The 16096-nt window shown below is 40.8% G+C and overlaps 1 protein-coding gene across 1 annotated transcript; it reads left to right on the plus strand.

Annotated features, from left to right (window-relative positions):
* Positions 1-3918: 3918 nt before the first annotated feature.
* On the plus strand, positions 3919-13128 carry LOC139410066 (zinc finger and BTB domain-containing protein 7C-like). The gene is made up of 3 exons (XM_071155502.1): positions 3919-4167; positions 9331-10717; positions 12375-13128. Exons 2-3 carry the CDS (start codon positions 9351-9353, stop codon positions 13054-13056), a joined length of 2049 nt encoding a protein of 682 aa, XP_071011603.1. The 5' UTR covers positions 3919-4167; positions 9331-9350; the 3' UTR covers positions 13057-13128.
* The last annotated feature ends 2968 nt before the right edge of the window (positions 13129-16096 follow it).

Raw genomic sequence — 16096 nt, forward strand, 5'->3', positions numbered from 1 at the left:
CTTTCTACACATCACAGAACACTGAAATCTAACAATACTGTCTGACATAGAAACACTGTATTTTCATCGTTAAACTTAAAAAATAATAATATTGAAATTATGAAAAATATTATTAACATTCCACCAATGATGCCAAATAGGGCGCTTTTGGTCATTGACTGCAAGAAAGGGTTACGACACAGGGGCCGGCCTGCGTTGATGGAATCAGAAAAGTTTGAGCCTTTTGGGTCCTATATTGACATAACCTGAAAAGCCGCTCAGCAAGGAAGAAGCCACTGCTCCAAAACCGCCATAATAAAGCCAGACTATGGTTCGCAACTGCACAAGGGGACAAAGATCATACTTTTTGGAGAAATGTCCTTTGGGCTGATGAATTTTGAAAAAGGGGGAGGCTTGCAAGCCGAAGAACACGATCCCAACCATGAAGCATGGGGTGGCAGCATCATGTTGTGGGGGTGCTTTGCTGCAGGAGGGACTGGTGCACTTCACAAAATAAATGGCTTCAAGAGAAAGGAAAATGATGTGGATATATTGAAGCAACATCTCAAGACATCAATCAGGAAGTTAAAGATTGGTTGCAAATGGGTCTTTCAAATAGGCAATGACCCCAAGCATACTTCCAAAGTTGTGGCAAAATGGTTTAAGGACAACAAAGTCAAGGTATTGGAGTGGTCATCACAAAGCCCTGACCTCAATCCTATAGAAATTGTGTGGGCAGAACTGAAAAAGTCTGTGCGAGCAAGGAGGCCTACAAACCTGACTCAGTTACACCAGCTCTGTCAGGAGGAATGGGCCAAAATACACCCAACTTATTGTGGGAAGCTTGTGGAAGGCTACCCAAAATGTTTGACCCAAGTTAAACAATTTAAAGGCAATGGTACCAAATACTTATTGAGTGTATGTAAACTTCTGACCCACTGGGAATGTGATGAAAGAAATAAAAGCTTAAATAAATCATTCTCTCTACTACTATGCTTACATTTCACATTCTTTAAATAAAGTGGTGATCCTAACTGACCTAAGACAGGGAATTTTTACTAGGATTAAATGTCAGGAATTGTGAAAAACTGAGTTTAAATGTATTTGGCTAGGGTGTATGTAAACTTCCGACTTCACCTGTACATACAGCATGATTATTGCACTTATACATTGTGCCTATATACCTATACATTTTCAGTATATTACAGTGAAATTTGCATAGAGTTTCTATGACAACAGCAGACAAAGCATTTAGATAAGGATTGTAGCCAGTGTCCGAGTTTTAGGGATTATTCCCATTTTGCGTTATCATGGTGATGTGGCCGGTGACACTTTGCTTCTTGAAAGTCCAATATCTTAAAAACTTTACTGTTAACATGCAAAACATATTGGAATTGAGTGGATTTTCTTCATAACAAAAGGTAAACAAATAAGTTTCCTTTACAGAACTTCTACACATTTTGCCATGACTTATGCCATGTTATTATGTATCTGAGTGAGAGTGATTAACAAAATCAAATGGGGGCACTCTGGAGGTCAAGGTGTGCCAGGTCGGTAAGGTCAGGGAGTGATGGCTGCCGGGTCGAAGAGTTTGTGGTGCTGGGTCTGCGTGCCGGGTAGGTAATTCTGCCATGATTAGGTTACTACAAGTTTCGATAGCTGGCTAGACTAACTACACTAATTTACCAATCTAAAAATGTTTAGCCTACATGGGCTAATTGAGTGAATGTCAGCGAGTGACATATAACAAGAGTATGTTGCTGATGCACGACCAAGTTTCGAAATTACACCTTGTGTATTCTACTATTCTAACTCTTAACAATAAGTTGACACTGAGTAGAAATACATGCAAAAAATACAGAGGTCCGGACCTATGTCATCATATGTAGCTACGGACCTGCCTGAATAGGTTGTGATTGTTGCTTGTCTAGCCGGCTGGCTGGTCTGCTAACATTTAGTGGCTTCCCTGTTTATATATACCAACCTCCATCTCAGTATACTTAAATTCTCGCCAACTACGAAACACTGCAACCACCAAGAATAAGGCTGTGGTCTCGCTACATACTCCCTAGGGGATGTTGGCCTATAAGCATGAGTACAAGTCTATCATACTACAGAATGTGAAGAAACTTGTGAGCAACCAAATACTAACATAACACATGCTTACTCCTACAATAACACAACCATTCACTTTAAACATGTCAGAACCATCTAGGTTTTGGCAAGAGCATTTTATAGAAGTTTATTTGATTTAACCAATACATGCTTGTTTAATAAGATTTACTCTGCTATGCCAAATACCACATTTGAACATTTTCTGTGACTTCTAAGAACTGACCCACTGCAAACTGCTATTATGCTGAGCATTACAAAATAAGCAATAGTGTTGATGTCATGTAGGAAATCCGTAGTGTCCCAATGGGCCAGACTGTCAGTAACAGAAGCTATCCTGTGAAAGTGTCCTGTCATGTGAGTCGGGAAACATTGGGAGAGGATGAGATATTTACATTGTTCTGTTAGTACTGGCTGTGACGCCATAGACACTGAGTTCATTGTTATAAGACCTAGAAAAAACTGCTTTCATTGTCTTAAAGCTTAAAGTTCATAGGAGAGCCCACACCTCTGAGCAAATGGTTGGTTTTCTCTCTCTCTCTCTCTCTCTCTATCTATCTATCTCTCTCTCTCTCTCTCTCTCTCTCTCTCTCTCTCTCTCTCTCTCTCTCTCACCCGCCTATCAAAGTCCACATGCCAGACTGATAATTTCCTTTTCTAAATTGAAGAGGAGGGCGACCACATCTTTTCTCTGTTTCTCCTTTCTGTTCTATGTAAACACCCTGGTCTAAAGAGGCTGTCTTCGAACTCTACAGACAGAGGGAGCTGTATAATATACTCCCACTGCTGTGATCACTGACTCAAACAGAAGAATCTGTCACCTCTCCGATCCTTCAAACCTAACTTCATTTTAAATCATACACAGGAAGTCAAACAAGAGGTCAAATAATTGATTAGATATACTGTCGATATCTAAATTCAAATGGTTTGTTTTTATTTGGGATTTAGTCTTGTACAAATGTATCTCTATTTTTATAAAAATAAAATAGAATATTATTACAAATTGTAAAAACCATCCAAGACATTCAGGTGAAGGATGGAGCAACATTTGACTAGACATGAATCAACAGGAAACAGACAGGTTGTTAAAGAATAGAATGGAGAGCTGCTCCAGATTATAAACTCAGATTAGCAGTCTGTCTCCCAGCCCACACTGACCTCAGGCTGAGTTTGTGGTAAAAACAGAGCTACAAGTAAGCAATATCCTTTAAGTGTGTGAAAGAATCGAATGGCAGACATTTGTCCGAGTTGAAATTTAGGCCATTGAAGGGCTACAATACTGTACTGTATCATGTCCAATTTGACCAAATAAAACATTCATTTTTTGGTTTTAATCTTAAAGTTGTTCATCAACAGCAACGTTGTCGCTTCATCTCTGATCTCTCCTCGGTTGAATTCTTAAGTGGCTAGTTTGAAGTTAAAAAAAAAAAATACATATTTTAGTTTTTTCTTCTTTCTTTTTTATCCTCTCCCTCCCTAAACAAGCCCTAGCAGCTTCACCCCACTCCCTCCATCCCTCCATACTGAAATGTACTGTAACAAAACAAAAATGTCATTTTGTCTGACCTAAATCAGAGGGTGTCTGAGCCATGAGCTTATTACATAGTGTGCTTAACTTGTGTTGTGGAGGAGGGCTGGGGTATTATTATCTTTTAGCTACCCACCCTGCTATAAAACCCGACATCTCCACATTGCAGTAGTGCTGCTCTGCTCTCCCTCCCTACTGTGAATCTGACAAGCCTGCCTTCTCTCGCTCAACTCCACTATTGCTTTGCTCACCAGCCTGTTTAAGCCTGACAGGGACACCCACACTTCTCTCCGCTCCGATGTTCTACCGTTCCACTCTACTAGCAGTTCCTTATCTTTGTATTGGTGTTGGAAGCGTGGATATTCCCTGTTTTTGTGAATGGGCATCCGATGCGAGGTAGTTGTGACTGTGAATATACTGACTGACCGACCGACGGACTGACTGTCATCTCTGGGTACTCTACTCTGAAGAAGCAATGTGGCAGGTCACTGGACATCACTGGTAGACTTGGAATAATAAACAAAAAAGGAAAGGAAGTAATTAAGAAGGTAGGCCATGATTATGAGGATTATAGTTCGGAATTCTGAAAATTCTTCATCTTTATATGTGTCATTTTATGTGAGTGTGTCTGCTTAGTGCTTGCAGTGTATCAGTATAACTGTGCTACAGTACTTGTGCACAGTACACCTGTTCAGTGTGTATGTGTCTGTGTACTCTGACAGAGACTTAGCTCTGTGTGTGGATATGGTAATTTGATGACTCGGAATTATTTGGAAAGCACTATGAGACGCAGTCTCAAGAAAATGCAGTGCTCGTATTACTGATTCCGCAGTAATTCATGAAACATTACTAGTTCTCTTATTACTGATTCTGAAGTAATTCATGAAACCAAAAAACATATTTTTTGAACTAAAGTTAAAGTTGGAGTGTTGACAGATTGAGAACCTGTGGTATAGAAGACTATTGTTTGTGACACACTTGTTGTTTATTATCTCATGAAACTCTTGCCTCATCTGCTTACAAAATATAAGGATTAGGCTTTTTTGTTTCACAATGGTTGTCTAGTTAAAACATTTTGGGGGTACTAATAGACGTGCAAGTAAAATTAGCTGTATAGATTTGTTTTACAGAGTAGCAAATATGAAAATGAAAATATATTTTGTAAGAAAAATGTCTGTATCCGCCTCATCTGCTATCTGGTTGACTTTTACTGATACTTATTATTATTATTTTTATTATTATTCATTTGTCATAAATATCTAAAACTATGAGATGAGGAGAGGTGGTGAGCTTGATAAAAGTGGTTGTCAAGAAGACACCAACAATTCTCCCAAACTATAAAGTCTGCTGGGGATCATCAACAATTTAATTCAAAACATCAGTGGTCTAAATTAAACTCATGAATTAAAACAGAACAGCCCGTAATCATAAGAATATAAATTCATGTCTGTTTATTATAGATATATAATGTATCTATAAATTAATAATAGCCAGCCAATTAACTAATTATGAACCCTCTATAAAGATAACCTTATTGTAAAGTGTTATTGGAATGGAATCAATAATGGAATGTTCCGAAATGGAATCAATAAACCAAAGGTTGACCTCTGAGACCTAATAAACCACAAAAACAATACCTGTACTGTCTAAGCTAGATAATGGTGTGAACCTTCAGGCTCCCCTGGAGACTGAGTGATGGCCCGATAATAAACTGCTGTACGATTGGCTTATAGGTAATCATTTGTCTCCCACAATAATTCACTACTTTTAAATCTTGGTCTATTAAATGTAATCACTCACTGTTACAGGTGTACTTTCCTCCTATTATAATGAACAAGACAGTAGTTAGAAATGATTTTCCTCTACATTCTGTGTAACAGATTGAAATGGCATGTGATCACAATTTAAGCTTGTATAAAGATACCAGGGCCATTTTCTTTAACATGTGGCAAAGTAATGGCAGTCATCATTTTCTTTAAGAATTGATGGGTATACTGTATCATTAATTTAATGATGAAAAGATCTGTACATATCACAGTGTAGGTCTTTAGAGCCACACTATGGGTGTTATGACAAACATCTAATTCTAAACAACAGTCTGTAGAATAATAGCCAATTTTATAGTCAGTGTAGTTTTTTCTAAACTAGTGTTCCCCCCAGACAGTGGAGCTATTTCTATCCATAACGACTCATTTTAAATAACAGGCTGTACGTTTGGCTCTGAATGCCAATTGTATAGTGTAGCTTATAGTCCAGATCAGTATTTCCCCAGACAGTGGCCCTTGGTGGGCCTGGGTTCACTAATCAGAAGTGGTGGTGTGGGGGTTGGAGACAGAGAGAGAGAGAGCTGTGTTACTGTTAGCCCCCTAGTTAGCCACTGTCTGGCCCCTGGCAGCCTCTAATGATGACACTGCCTACCACAGGACTGGAGGCAAGCAAGGACACAGTGTTGGTTGTGGTGACACAGAGTTGGGGTGGGCAAGTGGTAGTGGGCAATAGTCACTCACTGTGAGGGGTCGGAGAAGAGGAGCTGTGGACAGGCCAACCTGCTCTCTCATTGTGCCATTTATCCTTCTGCAGTGTATTAACCTCTAGGGTACGTAGGACGGTAACATCACACCTGACCAACATCCAGTGAAATTGCAGAGCTCCAAATTCAAAAACAGAAATACTGATTATAAAAATTCAGAAAACATACAAGTGTTACACATGGGTTTAAAGATGAACTTCTTGTGAATCCAACCACGGTGTTAGATTTCAAAAAGGCTTTACGGCGAAAGCATACCATGCGATTATTTGAGAACATCGCCCAGCAGACAAATCATTACAAACAATAACCAGCCAAGCAGAAGAGTTACACAAGTCAGAAATAAAATGAATTACTTACCTTTGCTGATCTTCATATGGTTACACTCAGAAGACATTCATTTACTCAATAAATGTTCATTTTATTCGATAAAGTCTCTCTTTATATCCAAAAACCTCAGTTTTGTTCGCCCGTTATCTTCAGTAATCCACAGGCTCAAACGCAGTCACAACAGGCAGACAAAAAATCCAAATTGTATCCGTAAAGTTCAAAGAAACATGTCAAACGATGTTATTATTCAATCCTCAGGTTGTTTTTAGCCTAAATAATCAATAACATTTCAACCGGACAATAACGTCGTCAATATAAAAGGTGAACAAGAAAGGCGCGCTCTCGGGATTGCGCATGAAAAAGCTCTGTGACACTTTAGGGACTGCTCTTACTCCCTCATTTTTCAGAATACAAGCCTGAAACAATTTCTAAAGACTGTTGACATCTAGTGGAAGGCATAGGAACTGTAATTTGAGTCCTAAGTCAATGGATACTTTAATGGCATTGAATAGAATACTGGACTTTTCTTAGGTTTTCGCCTGCCAAATCAGTTCTGTTTTACTCACAGACATTATTTTAACAGTTTTGGAAACGTTAGAGTGTTTTCTTTCCACATCTACCAATTATGCATATCCTAGCTTTTGGGCCTGAGTAGCAGGCAGTTTACTTTGGGCACGCTTTTCATCCGGAGGTGAAAATAGTGCCACCTACCCTAGAGAAGTTTTAAGGCTTGTTCTTCCTGCTCACTATCAAAGATATACTGTACTATTAGGATTTGAATTTAATCAAGTAAAAATAAATGTTTTAATCCAAAACAATAGTGACAGTCTTTTGTACATAATTGTTTCTAATAGGTGCATTATCTGGGACTCTTTAACAAAGCAAAGTGGAACAGCTTTGATGTGGTCTATGGGGTCTATTTAGTATTAACACAGGATCAAAGGTGTCTTTCCATGGGCTGACAGACAGAACAGGGAGAGACTGCCAGAGCAAATCACAAAAAAATAAGGGGTTATCAGGCCCTTTGACAAAGGTTTACAAGTGGAGTCCCCACCCTGACTGTTTTGAGGGGAGGGAGAGAGGGAAAGGGTGATGAAACAGTGATCCATCCAGGACCTTGCCCTGGATAAGCAGTGCCCTCCTCCCCTCTCTGTCCATGTGGCACATCCTCCTCAGATCCTCTCCAGTACATGGTAATTAGCCCTGGTGTGAGCGAGAGAGAGAGAGAGAGAGAGAGAGAGAGAGAGAGAGAGAGCGAGAGAGAGAGAGAGGCTGCTTCCTAGCCTGCAGCACATGATCCCAGGGTGGGGGAGATAGCTACATCCCAAATGGCATCCTATTCCTTAGCACTACTTTTGACCTGGGCCCATAGGGCTCTGGTCAAAAGCAGTGCACTATATAGGGAATAGGGTGCCATTTAGGATACTTATGGAGACCAACCATGGACTCCCTCCTGGCCCTCCCTGGCCCCTCTCTTGTTCTAAGCTCCGCACCAATTGTTTGACTTGGCTGGGTTTTCCAGGGATGGGCTCCTAGTCCTTCACAGTGTTAATGTTTGTGCAACCTGTTAGGGAACTTTTGGGCTCTCTATATCTCTTGCCCTCGCCTTCTCTGTCTTCACCCCCCCCCTCTCTCTTTCTCGCTCTCTCTCATCAGGTATTTATTTGAATTATTTCTGAAAAGTAAAACTGACAAAAAAAAACATTTTTATATGTACAAAACGCTCCGGAAATGTGATTCCACTTAAAGTAGAAAAGGCATTTGGAGAAATTCTGTAATTTTTCTACTTCTTCAAGTAATTTTTACTCAAGATCATACAGAGATTGAGGTAGTATGTGCATGTAGATATGGTTAAAGTGACTATGCATATATGATGAACAGAGAGTAGCAGTAGCGTAAAAGAGGGGTTGGCGGGTGGTGGGTGGCGGGACACAATGCAGATAGCCCGGTAAGCCAATGTGCGGGAGCACTGGTTGGTCAGGCCAATTGAGGTAGCATGTACATGAATGTATAGTTAAAGTGACTATGCATATATGATAAACAGAGAGGAGCAGCAGCGTAAAAAGAGGGGGTCTCTAACCTAGGTCTTCTTCTATAGGTATCTTCCACTGTGTATAGATACTGTTTCTGTATGATAATCATAGAAACTGTTCCCTAGCAACAAGATTGAGAATATTACATGTTTAATTGGTAACTGATCAGCACAATTAGCATAATAAAAAGAAGATCTTCCCCCCCGGCTTAGACAGGACTTAAACTGCAGATGGATATTATTAACTCATAGCTTATTTACTCTGGCTTTATACTGTAACGTAACAGAAGCTGTGGACAATTTGGATCCAGTCAACAATGCGGTTGTGGTAAGAAGCCATCTGAAAGTATCTATCCACATGCCTGCAGTAACCGCTGAGGAGCGGACAGCTACAAGTTTAAACTCTATTCATAGACAGGACATGAATGGGCGAGAAAACGGCCCAAAACATTTTTATCACTCACCGTAAACATCTTAGAGAATTAACACGTTTTCACAAGATCCTCCATAGGATAGCATTCAACACTTCACTCTAATCTAAAGAATATTCATCTTTCATCAACTATGGTCTGTGCAGCTCTGCAAAGCGATTTTGTTGTATCACTAATCTATAAATTAACTTGCCTGGTGAAGGAATGGTTTAATAACATTAAATGTCTACCTCCATAGAAATAACACTTGCTTGGCAGTGTGCTTCTGATTATTTTGGGATCTAGGCTGGGTAAAGCAGTTTGTGACAACTGTTGATGTTAAAAGGGCTTAAGCAATACATTTGATTGGAAATAAATGATATTGTGTTTCTCTCCATGTGTTGTAAATAAGTAAGAGAAGGAGAGGAGAGGATGGCCCACACAGAGGATGACCTGATCGGGATTCCATTCCCCAACCACAGCAGTGACGTTCTGTGCTGCCTCAACGAGCAGCGCCGCTCCGGGTTACTCTGTGATGTAGTCCTCGTTGTACAAGACCATGAGTACCGTACCCACCGCTCGGTCCTTGCCGCCTGCAGCCAGTACTTCAAGAAGCTCTTCACCGTGGCCTCTGACGGAAGGGACCAGCATGGGGTGTTTGAGATAGACTTTGTGGCCCCCGAGTCGCTGACTGCAATCTTGGAGTTTGCTTACACATCCACGCTGACGGTGACGGCGTCCAACGTAAAGGAGATCCTTGGAGCGGCTCAGATGCTGGAAATTCCCTGCATCATCAACGTGTGTCTGGAGATTATGGACTCTGGTGAGGGAGGAGAAGGAGGTGGAGGAGGAGAGGAGGAAGAGGAGGATGATGTAGAAGAAGAGGAGGAAGATGATGAAGAGGAGGAGGATAAAGACATGGAGGAGGATGATGAGTCAAGGAAGGACGAGCAGGAGGATAACGAGGAGGATAATGCCAGTGAGAGGTCAATGAGGTCGTCAGAGAGTCAGGACCAGGTCGGGTCAGAGAGAGGAGCAGCTCCCAGTCCACCCAATACCTCCCAGTACCAGCAGCAGTACGAGCTGCAGCAGAATGAGAGGAAGTGTCGGGACACAGACTCTCAGTGTGAGAAACTCCGGCAAGAGCATGAGAGCATGGAGAGCCGAGCCCTCAAATACTTTTCCATTGAATCCCTGCTACAGGAAGGGCTATACCCTAAAATGCCATCAGTCCTGGACAGGAGGGCTAACTTTTCCCCTCTGTTCCCCGGCTTCTACCCTCCCATGTGGGCCGCAGATTTCCCAGGTTTCCCCCAAAAGGTTCTAGACCCCAACCACCATGCCCAGACTCCCCGCCCCTCCTACCCCCCCCAGCTGGACAACAGACCCCTAGACCTAGTTGTGAAAAGAGAGATCATCAAGGAGGAGCTAAAGGAGGAAGTCCCGCCCAGCATGCTGCATGGGGACTTCCTGAAAAACTTCCTGAATTCCGGCCTATCAGGGATGGGAGTTGAGATGGGGGTGGTACGGTCCGAGGGGTCTCCCTTCCATCTGGGCCAGATAAAGGACGAGGCAGACTTCCGCTCCTACATGGGCTTCCTGAGCACGTCAAGCCACCTGGGGGCGCTGTTCCCTCCCTTGCAGCTGGAGGAAGAGCGGAAGATGAAGCCTAAAGCCTCCCAGCAGTGTCCTATATGTAACAAGGTGATCCAGGGGGCAGGGAAACTACCCAGACACATGAGGACCCACACAGGAGAGAAACCATACATGTGCACCATCTGTGAGGTGCGATTCACCAGGTATGACAAATTCATATACACTGTGTCTAAATATCCATACTTGTGTTTGAAATTGTAGCTTTCTGGGTTAAGAAAATAAAACGATGTATAGTATACATACAGTGACTTCAGAAAGTATCCATACCCCTTGACTTATTCCACATTTTGTTCTTACAAACTCAACATTGATTACATTTATTTCATCTATCTACACAATAATGACAGTGAAACCATGTTTTTAGAAATTGTTGCATTTATTGATAATGAAATACAGAAATATATAATTTACATAAGTATTCACACCCCTGAGTCATTTTTTTGAATATTGTTTTTGCTGTAGAGAATTCCTTCTTTTCACGCTGTCAATTAGATTAGTATTGTGGAGTAACTACAACATTGTTGATCCATCCTCAGTTTTCTCCTATCACAGCCATTAACTTCACCATTGGCCTCATAGTGAAATCCTTGCGTGGTTTCCTTCCTCTCTGGCAACTGAGTTAGGAAGGACAAGTGTATCTTAAAAACTTCACCATGCTCAAAGGGATATTCAATGTCTGTTTTTATCATTATCTTTACCCATCTACCAATAGCGGCATTGGAAAACACTCCCTGGACTTTGTGGTTGAATCTGTGTTTGAAATGTACTGCTTGACTGAGGGATACAGAGATGAGGCAGTCATAAAACAATCATGTTAAACAGTATTTTCAGAAGGCACTGTATGTGAATCTTTGAAAATTCAATATGCTTTAAATACCAGGATTTCATACTCATTTCGGATTTTCATCTAGTAGAATTCACTGCATGCGATTGAGGAAGAGAATCGTCTTTCAGACCCACGTGTTTGACTGCAGCTGATAATGAGATAAGAGGACGGGCTGTATCAAAATGAACGAATGGTGGGAAATTCCGCATCAGATGATGCATTCTCAGTATGAGTCTAGTATGTTGATACTTGTTGCTTACTGCTTAAGTATGAAGTGCGATTAATACATAGTATTATTTCAGTAGGTTGTAGGCAAGACAGATTTCGGACACTGCACTTTCCTCGCACAGTAATAGGTCTTAATAGTCCTATAGACTATACAGAATATGGATGTGTAAAACAAAGTGCTTCCCAATCATCTTTTAATCAATGTTACTTGTATGTACACCCTTAGATAAAATGCTTTCAAAAGTGTTCTTCGGGTTTCCCCATAGGAGCACCCTTTTTGGGTCCAGGTAGAACCCTTGTGGATTCTACGTGGAACCCTCTATGGAAAGGGTTCTATAAAGAACCCCAAAAAGTTCTACGTAGAACCAAAAGGGTTCTACCTGGAACCAAAAACAGTTCTTCAGCCAAAGGACCCTTTTTGTTTTAGATAGCACCTTTTTTATAAGAGTGTAGCAATCATGTTGACACCGGCATTTGAGATCTTTTAAGGGCAATGTTATTAGGGTAAGGGAACAATGTGTTTTTGTGGTTCAGGGTAATTATTTTCATCCTCTCATCTGAATACCACTTGAGAGTCGAGACCTAAAAGGTGGAAACTGGAAACCCCCTTTAATGGTTTCTCATTTCCTGCCACTGTTATGGCACGATAGTTTCACCTTCCATCCAGTACCCCAAAGTATACCTATGCTTTCATCTCTCTTACATTTTTCAAAACACAGAATATAACTCATTTTTTGTCTTTCCAGGCAAGACAAACTGAAGATCCATATGCGAAAGCACACAGGCGAGCGCCCCTATATCTGTCTTCACTGTAACTCCAAGTTTGTCCATAACTATGACCTAAAGAACCACCTGCGTATCCACACAGGGGTGCGGCCCTACCAGTGTGAGCACTGCTACAAGAGCTTCACACGTTCAGACCACCTGCACCGCCACATCAAGAGGCAGAGCTGCCGAATCTCACGCCCTCGACGGGGCCGCAAGCCGGCCGCTTGGCGCTCAGTCAACAACTTCCTGCAGGGCCCTCCGTGCTCGGCCAATCACCACGAGGGCGGCAAGACGCTGACTGAGAGGTCGGGCGGATGCCGGCTTCTGCCCTCCCATGGGGGAGTTAGAGGTCAAAGTCTGAGCCTTGGGGAGAGAGAAAGACGGGACCTGGGTCTGGGTGGTAAGAACCTGAGTTATAAGGACTTGGACAGTGACAGCAGAGAGAGCAGAGAGAGCAGGGAGAGTCGGGAGGCTCGGCACCGGTCAGACAGGAAGCAAGTGGTGGACGAGGTGGAGATGGAGAGACAGAGGGGCGTGTTCACCTTTGCCCTGGCAGGGCCTGGGGAGGAAGTCCTTACCCACCCTCCATTTTACATCCCTGACCCCTGGACCATGAGACTGGAGAACCACACCCCTAATATCCCTGAGCCGGCAAACTAACAATTTTCCAACTGACACTTCCAAATGATAGCTAACTGAAACTTCATTTCAGAATTCTAAGAATCGCACAGAAAATAGATGTCTGGTAGATTTCCCACCTGCTGTTTAGAGATTTAAGGGGAGTGATGTCTGGGAACATAGGTATATTGCAAACAGGGTAAATACTTGGAAAACAGTTGATGTTAAACATCTCAGATCAAAATCTTTTGAGCTGCCATCTTTACAATCGCAAGGATTTTGAGAAAAACTTTTAATTTGGAGAAGTAAAACTGGACGAATACATTTTATATGTTCCAAAAGTACTAAATTGAAAAACATTATACTCTCAGGACATGACATAACTGTTTATTTTTGGACTATTAATGTAAACGTGTCATTCATAGTGTAATTAATTAAACCTTTTTTTAACTAGGCAAGTCAGTTAAAAACAAATTCTTATTTTCAATGACAGCCTAGGAGCAGTGGGTTAACTGCCTGTTCAGGGGCAGAAAGACAGATTTGTACCTTGGGGGCTTGAACTTACAACCTTCTGGTTACTAGTCCAATGCTCTAACCACTAGGCTACCCTACCCTAACATATGGCAATACGTTGTTTCCTAAATTCCCAGTCTATAAATGAATAAACTGATAAGCTACAAACTACGGATTCCAAATGTACCCAAAGTTTCAGACTTTGGGTACAGTGCTAATAAACAGGGTAGTCTAAGCCACCGAAGAACATTCAAAACCATGAGAAATGATTCACTTGACAAAAAAAATCTATATCGAAAACTTGTTTTTAACCTTAATGCATTGCATTGCATTGCATTGCATTGCATTGTTCTCAGATTTTGTCTGCACTATTGTAAATATATACACATGTTTTAAAGAATTTGACCATAGTTATGTTGATTATTGTTGTATTATATTTGTTGTTTTTTATAGTTGATAACCCCTCCAAAGATGTGGAGTTTGATATTGCACAAACTTGAATAAGCCTTGTGTTACATTGCATACAGTATGTTCTGTGTTTCTTCTAAAGACCATGTTGTGTAAATAATTTGTGAAACAGATAGATTATTGCTTTAGCTATGTCACCTGCTGGTGATTTGATTGCTGCAGTAAGACATTTAAAAAGGGTTTCTACCCTATTTTCATATACAGTTTGTTTTCTGATCTGTGTGTAAATGTTGTTATTCACAATTATTTGAATTGAAATGGGAAACTATTTTCTTGGTATTTATGCATATTTAAATTAGCCTTGGCTATATTTTGCAAATATGTTGTTTTATAAAGACACTAAATGTTGTACTCCCGTGGGTCTGGGAGTTTAAATTCTGGTTGTGTGTGTGTGTGTGTGTGTGTGTGTGTGTGCCCAGTGAGTGTGAGAGAGCGCGCTTTTGGTGCAAATCTTTCATAACTGGAATTATGGTTTGGATGCTATTTTAGAGAACGACACAACATCCTCAATCATCTATTGTGCTATAGCTTGTATTCAAACATCAATATTATAATCACTGTCTTCATAAAAGCATACACAACACCTCGACATGGCTATCAAAATAAACTGGTGATGATAATATCACCATGAAACATCAAATAAATTGGATGCCTTGACATTGTAAAGATTTTACATAAATGTATACTTTTCCAAATAAATTAGGGCTATGGAATTTTGACATAAAAAGAATGTTATTTGATTGTTGGATAAAAATATACAGTGCCTTGCGAAGGTATTCGGCCCCCTTGAACTTTGCGACCTTCTGCCACATTTCAGGCTTCAAACATAAAGATATAAAACTGTATTTTTTTGTGAAGAATCAACAACAAGTGGGACACAATCATAAAGTGGAACAACATTTATTGGATATTTCAAACTTTTTTAACAAATCAAAAACTGAAAAATTGGGCGTGCAAAATTATTCAGCCCCTTTACTTTCAGTGCAGCAAACTCTCTCCAGAAGTTCAATGAGGATCTCTGAATGATCCAATGTTGACCTAAATGACTAATGATGATAAATACAATCCACCTTTGTGTAATCAAGTCTCCGTATAAATGCACCTGCACTGTGATAGTCTCAGAGGTCAAATCTGGCCTTTATGGAAGAGTGGCAAGAAGAAAGCCATTTCTTAAAGATATCCATAAAAAGTGTCGTTTAAAGTTTGCCACAAGCCACCTGGGAGACACACCAAACATGTGGAAGAAGGTGCTCTGGTCAGATGAAACCAAAATTGAACTTTTTGGCAACAATGCAAAACGTTATGTTTGGCGTAAAAGCAACACAGCTGAACACACCATCCCCACTGTCAAACATGGTGGTGGCAGCATCATGGTTTGGGCCTGCTTTTCTTCAGCAGGGACAGGGAAGATGGTTAAAATTGATGGGAAGATGGATGGAGCCAAACACAGGACCATTCTGGAAGAAAACCTGATGGAGTCTGCAAAAGACCTGAGACTGGGATGGAGATTTGTCTTCCAACAAGACAATGATCCAAAACATAAAGCAAAATCTACAATGGAATGGTTCAAAAATAAACATATCCAAGTGTTAGAATGGCCAAGTCAAAGTCCAGATCTGAATCCAATCGAGAATCTGTGGAAAGAACTGAAAACTGCTGTTCACAAATGCTCTCCATCCAACCTCACTGAGCTCGAGCTGTTTTGCAAGGAGAAATGGGAAAAAATGTCAGTCTCTCGATGTGAAAAACTGATAGAGACATACCCCAAGCGACTTACAGCTGTAATCGCAGCAAAAGGTGGCGCTACAAAGTATTAACTTAAGGGGGCTGAATAATTTTGCACGCCCAATTTTTCAGTTTTTGATTTGTTAACAAAGTTTTAAATATCCAATAAATGTTGTTCCACTTCATGATTGTGTCCCACTTGTTGTTGATTCTTCACAGAAAAATACAGTTTTATATCTTTATGTTTGAAGCCTGAATTGTGGCAAAAGGTCGCAAAGTTCAAGGGGGCCGAATACTTTCGCAAGGCACTGTACTTGCATTAAACGTTTATAATGCTGTAAAACAGTATTATGTTGAACACTTTAGTTAATGTTCT

Source organism: Oncorhynchus clarkii, chromosome 5 (assembly GCF_045791955.1).
Source record: "Oncorhynchus clarkii lewisi isolate Uvic-CL-2024 chromosome 5, UVic_Ocla_1.0, whole genome shotgun sequence".
Lineage (NCBI taxonomy): Eukaryota > Metazoa > Chordata > Actinopteri > Salmoniformes > Salmonidae > Oncorhynchus > Oncorhynchus clarkii.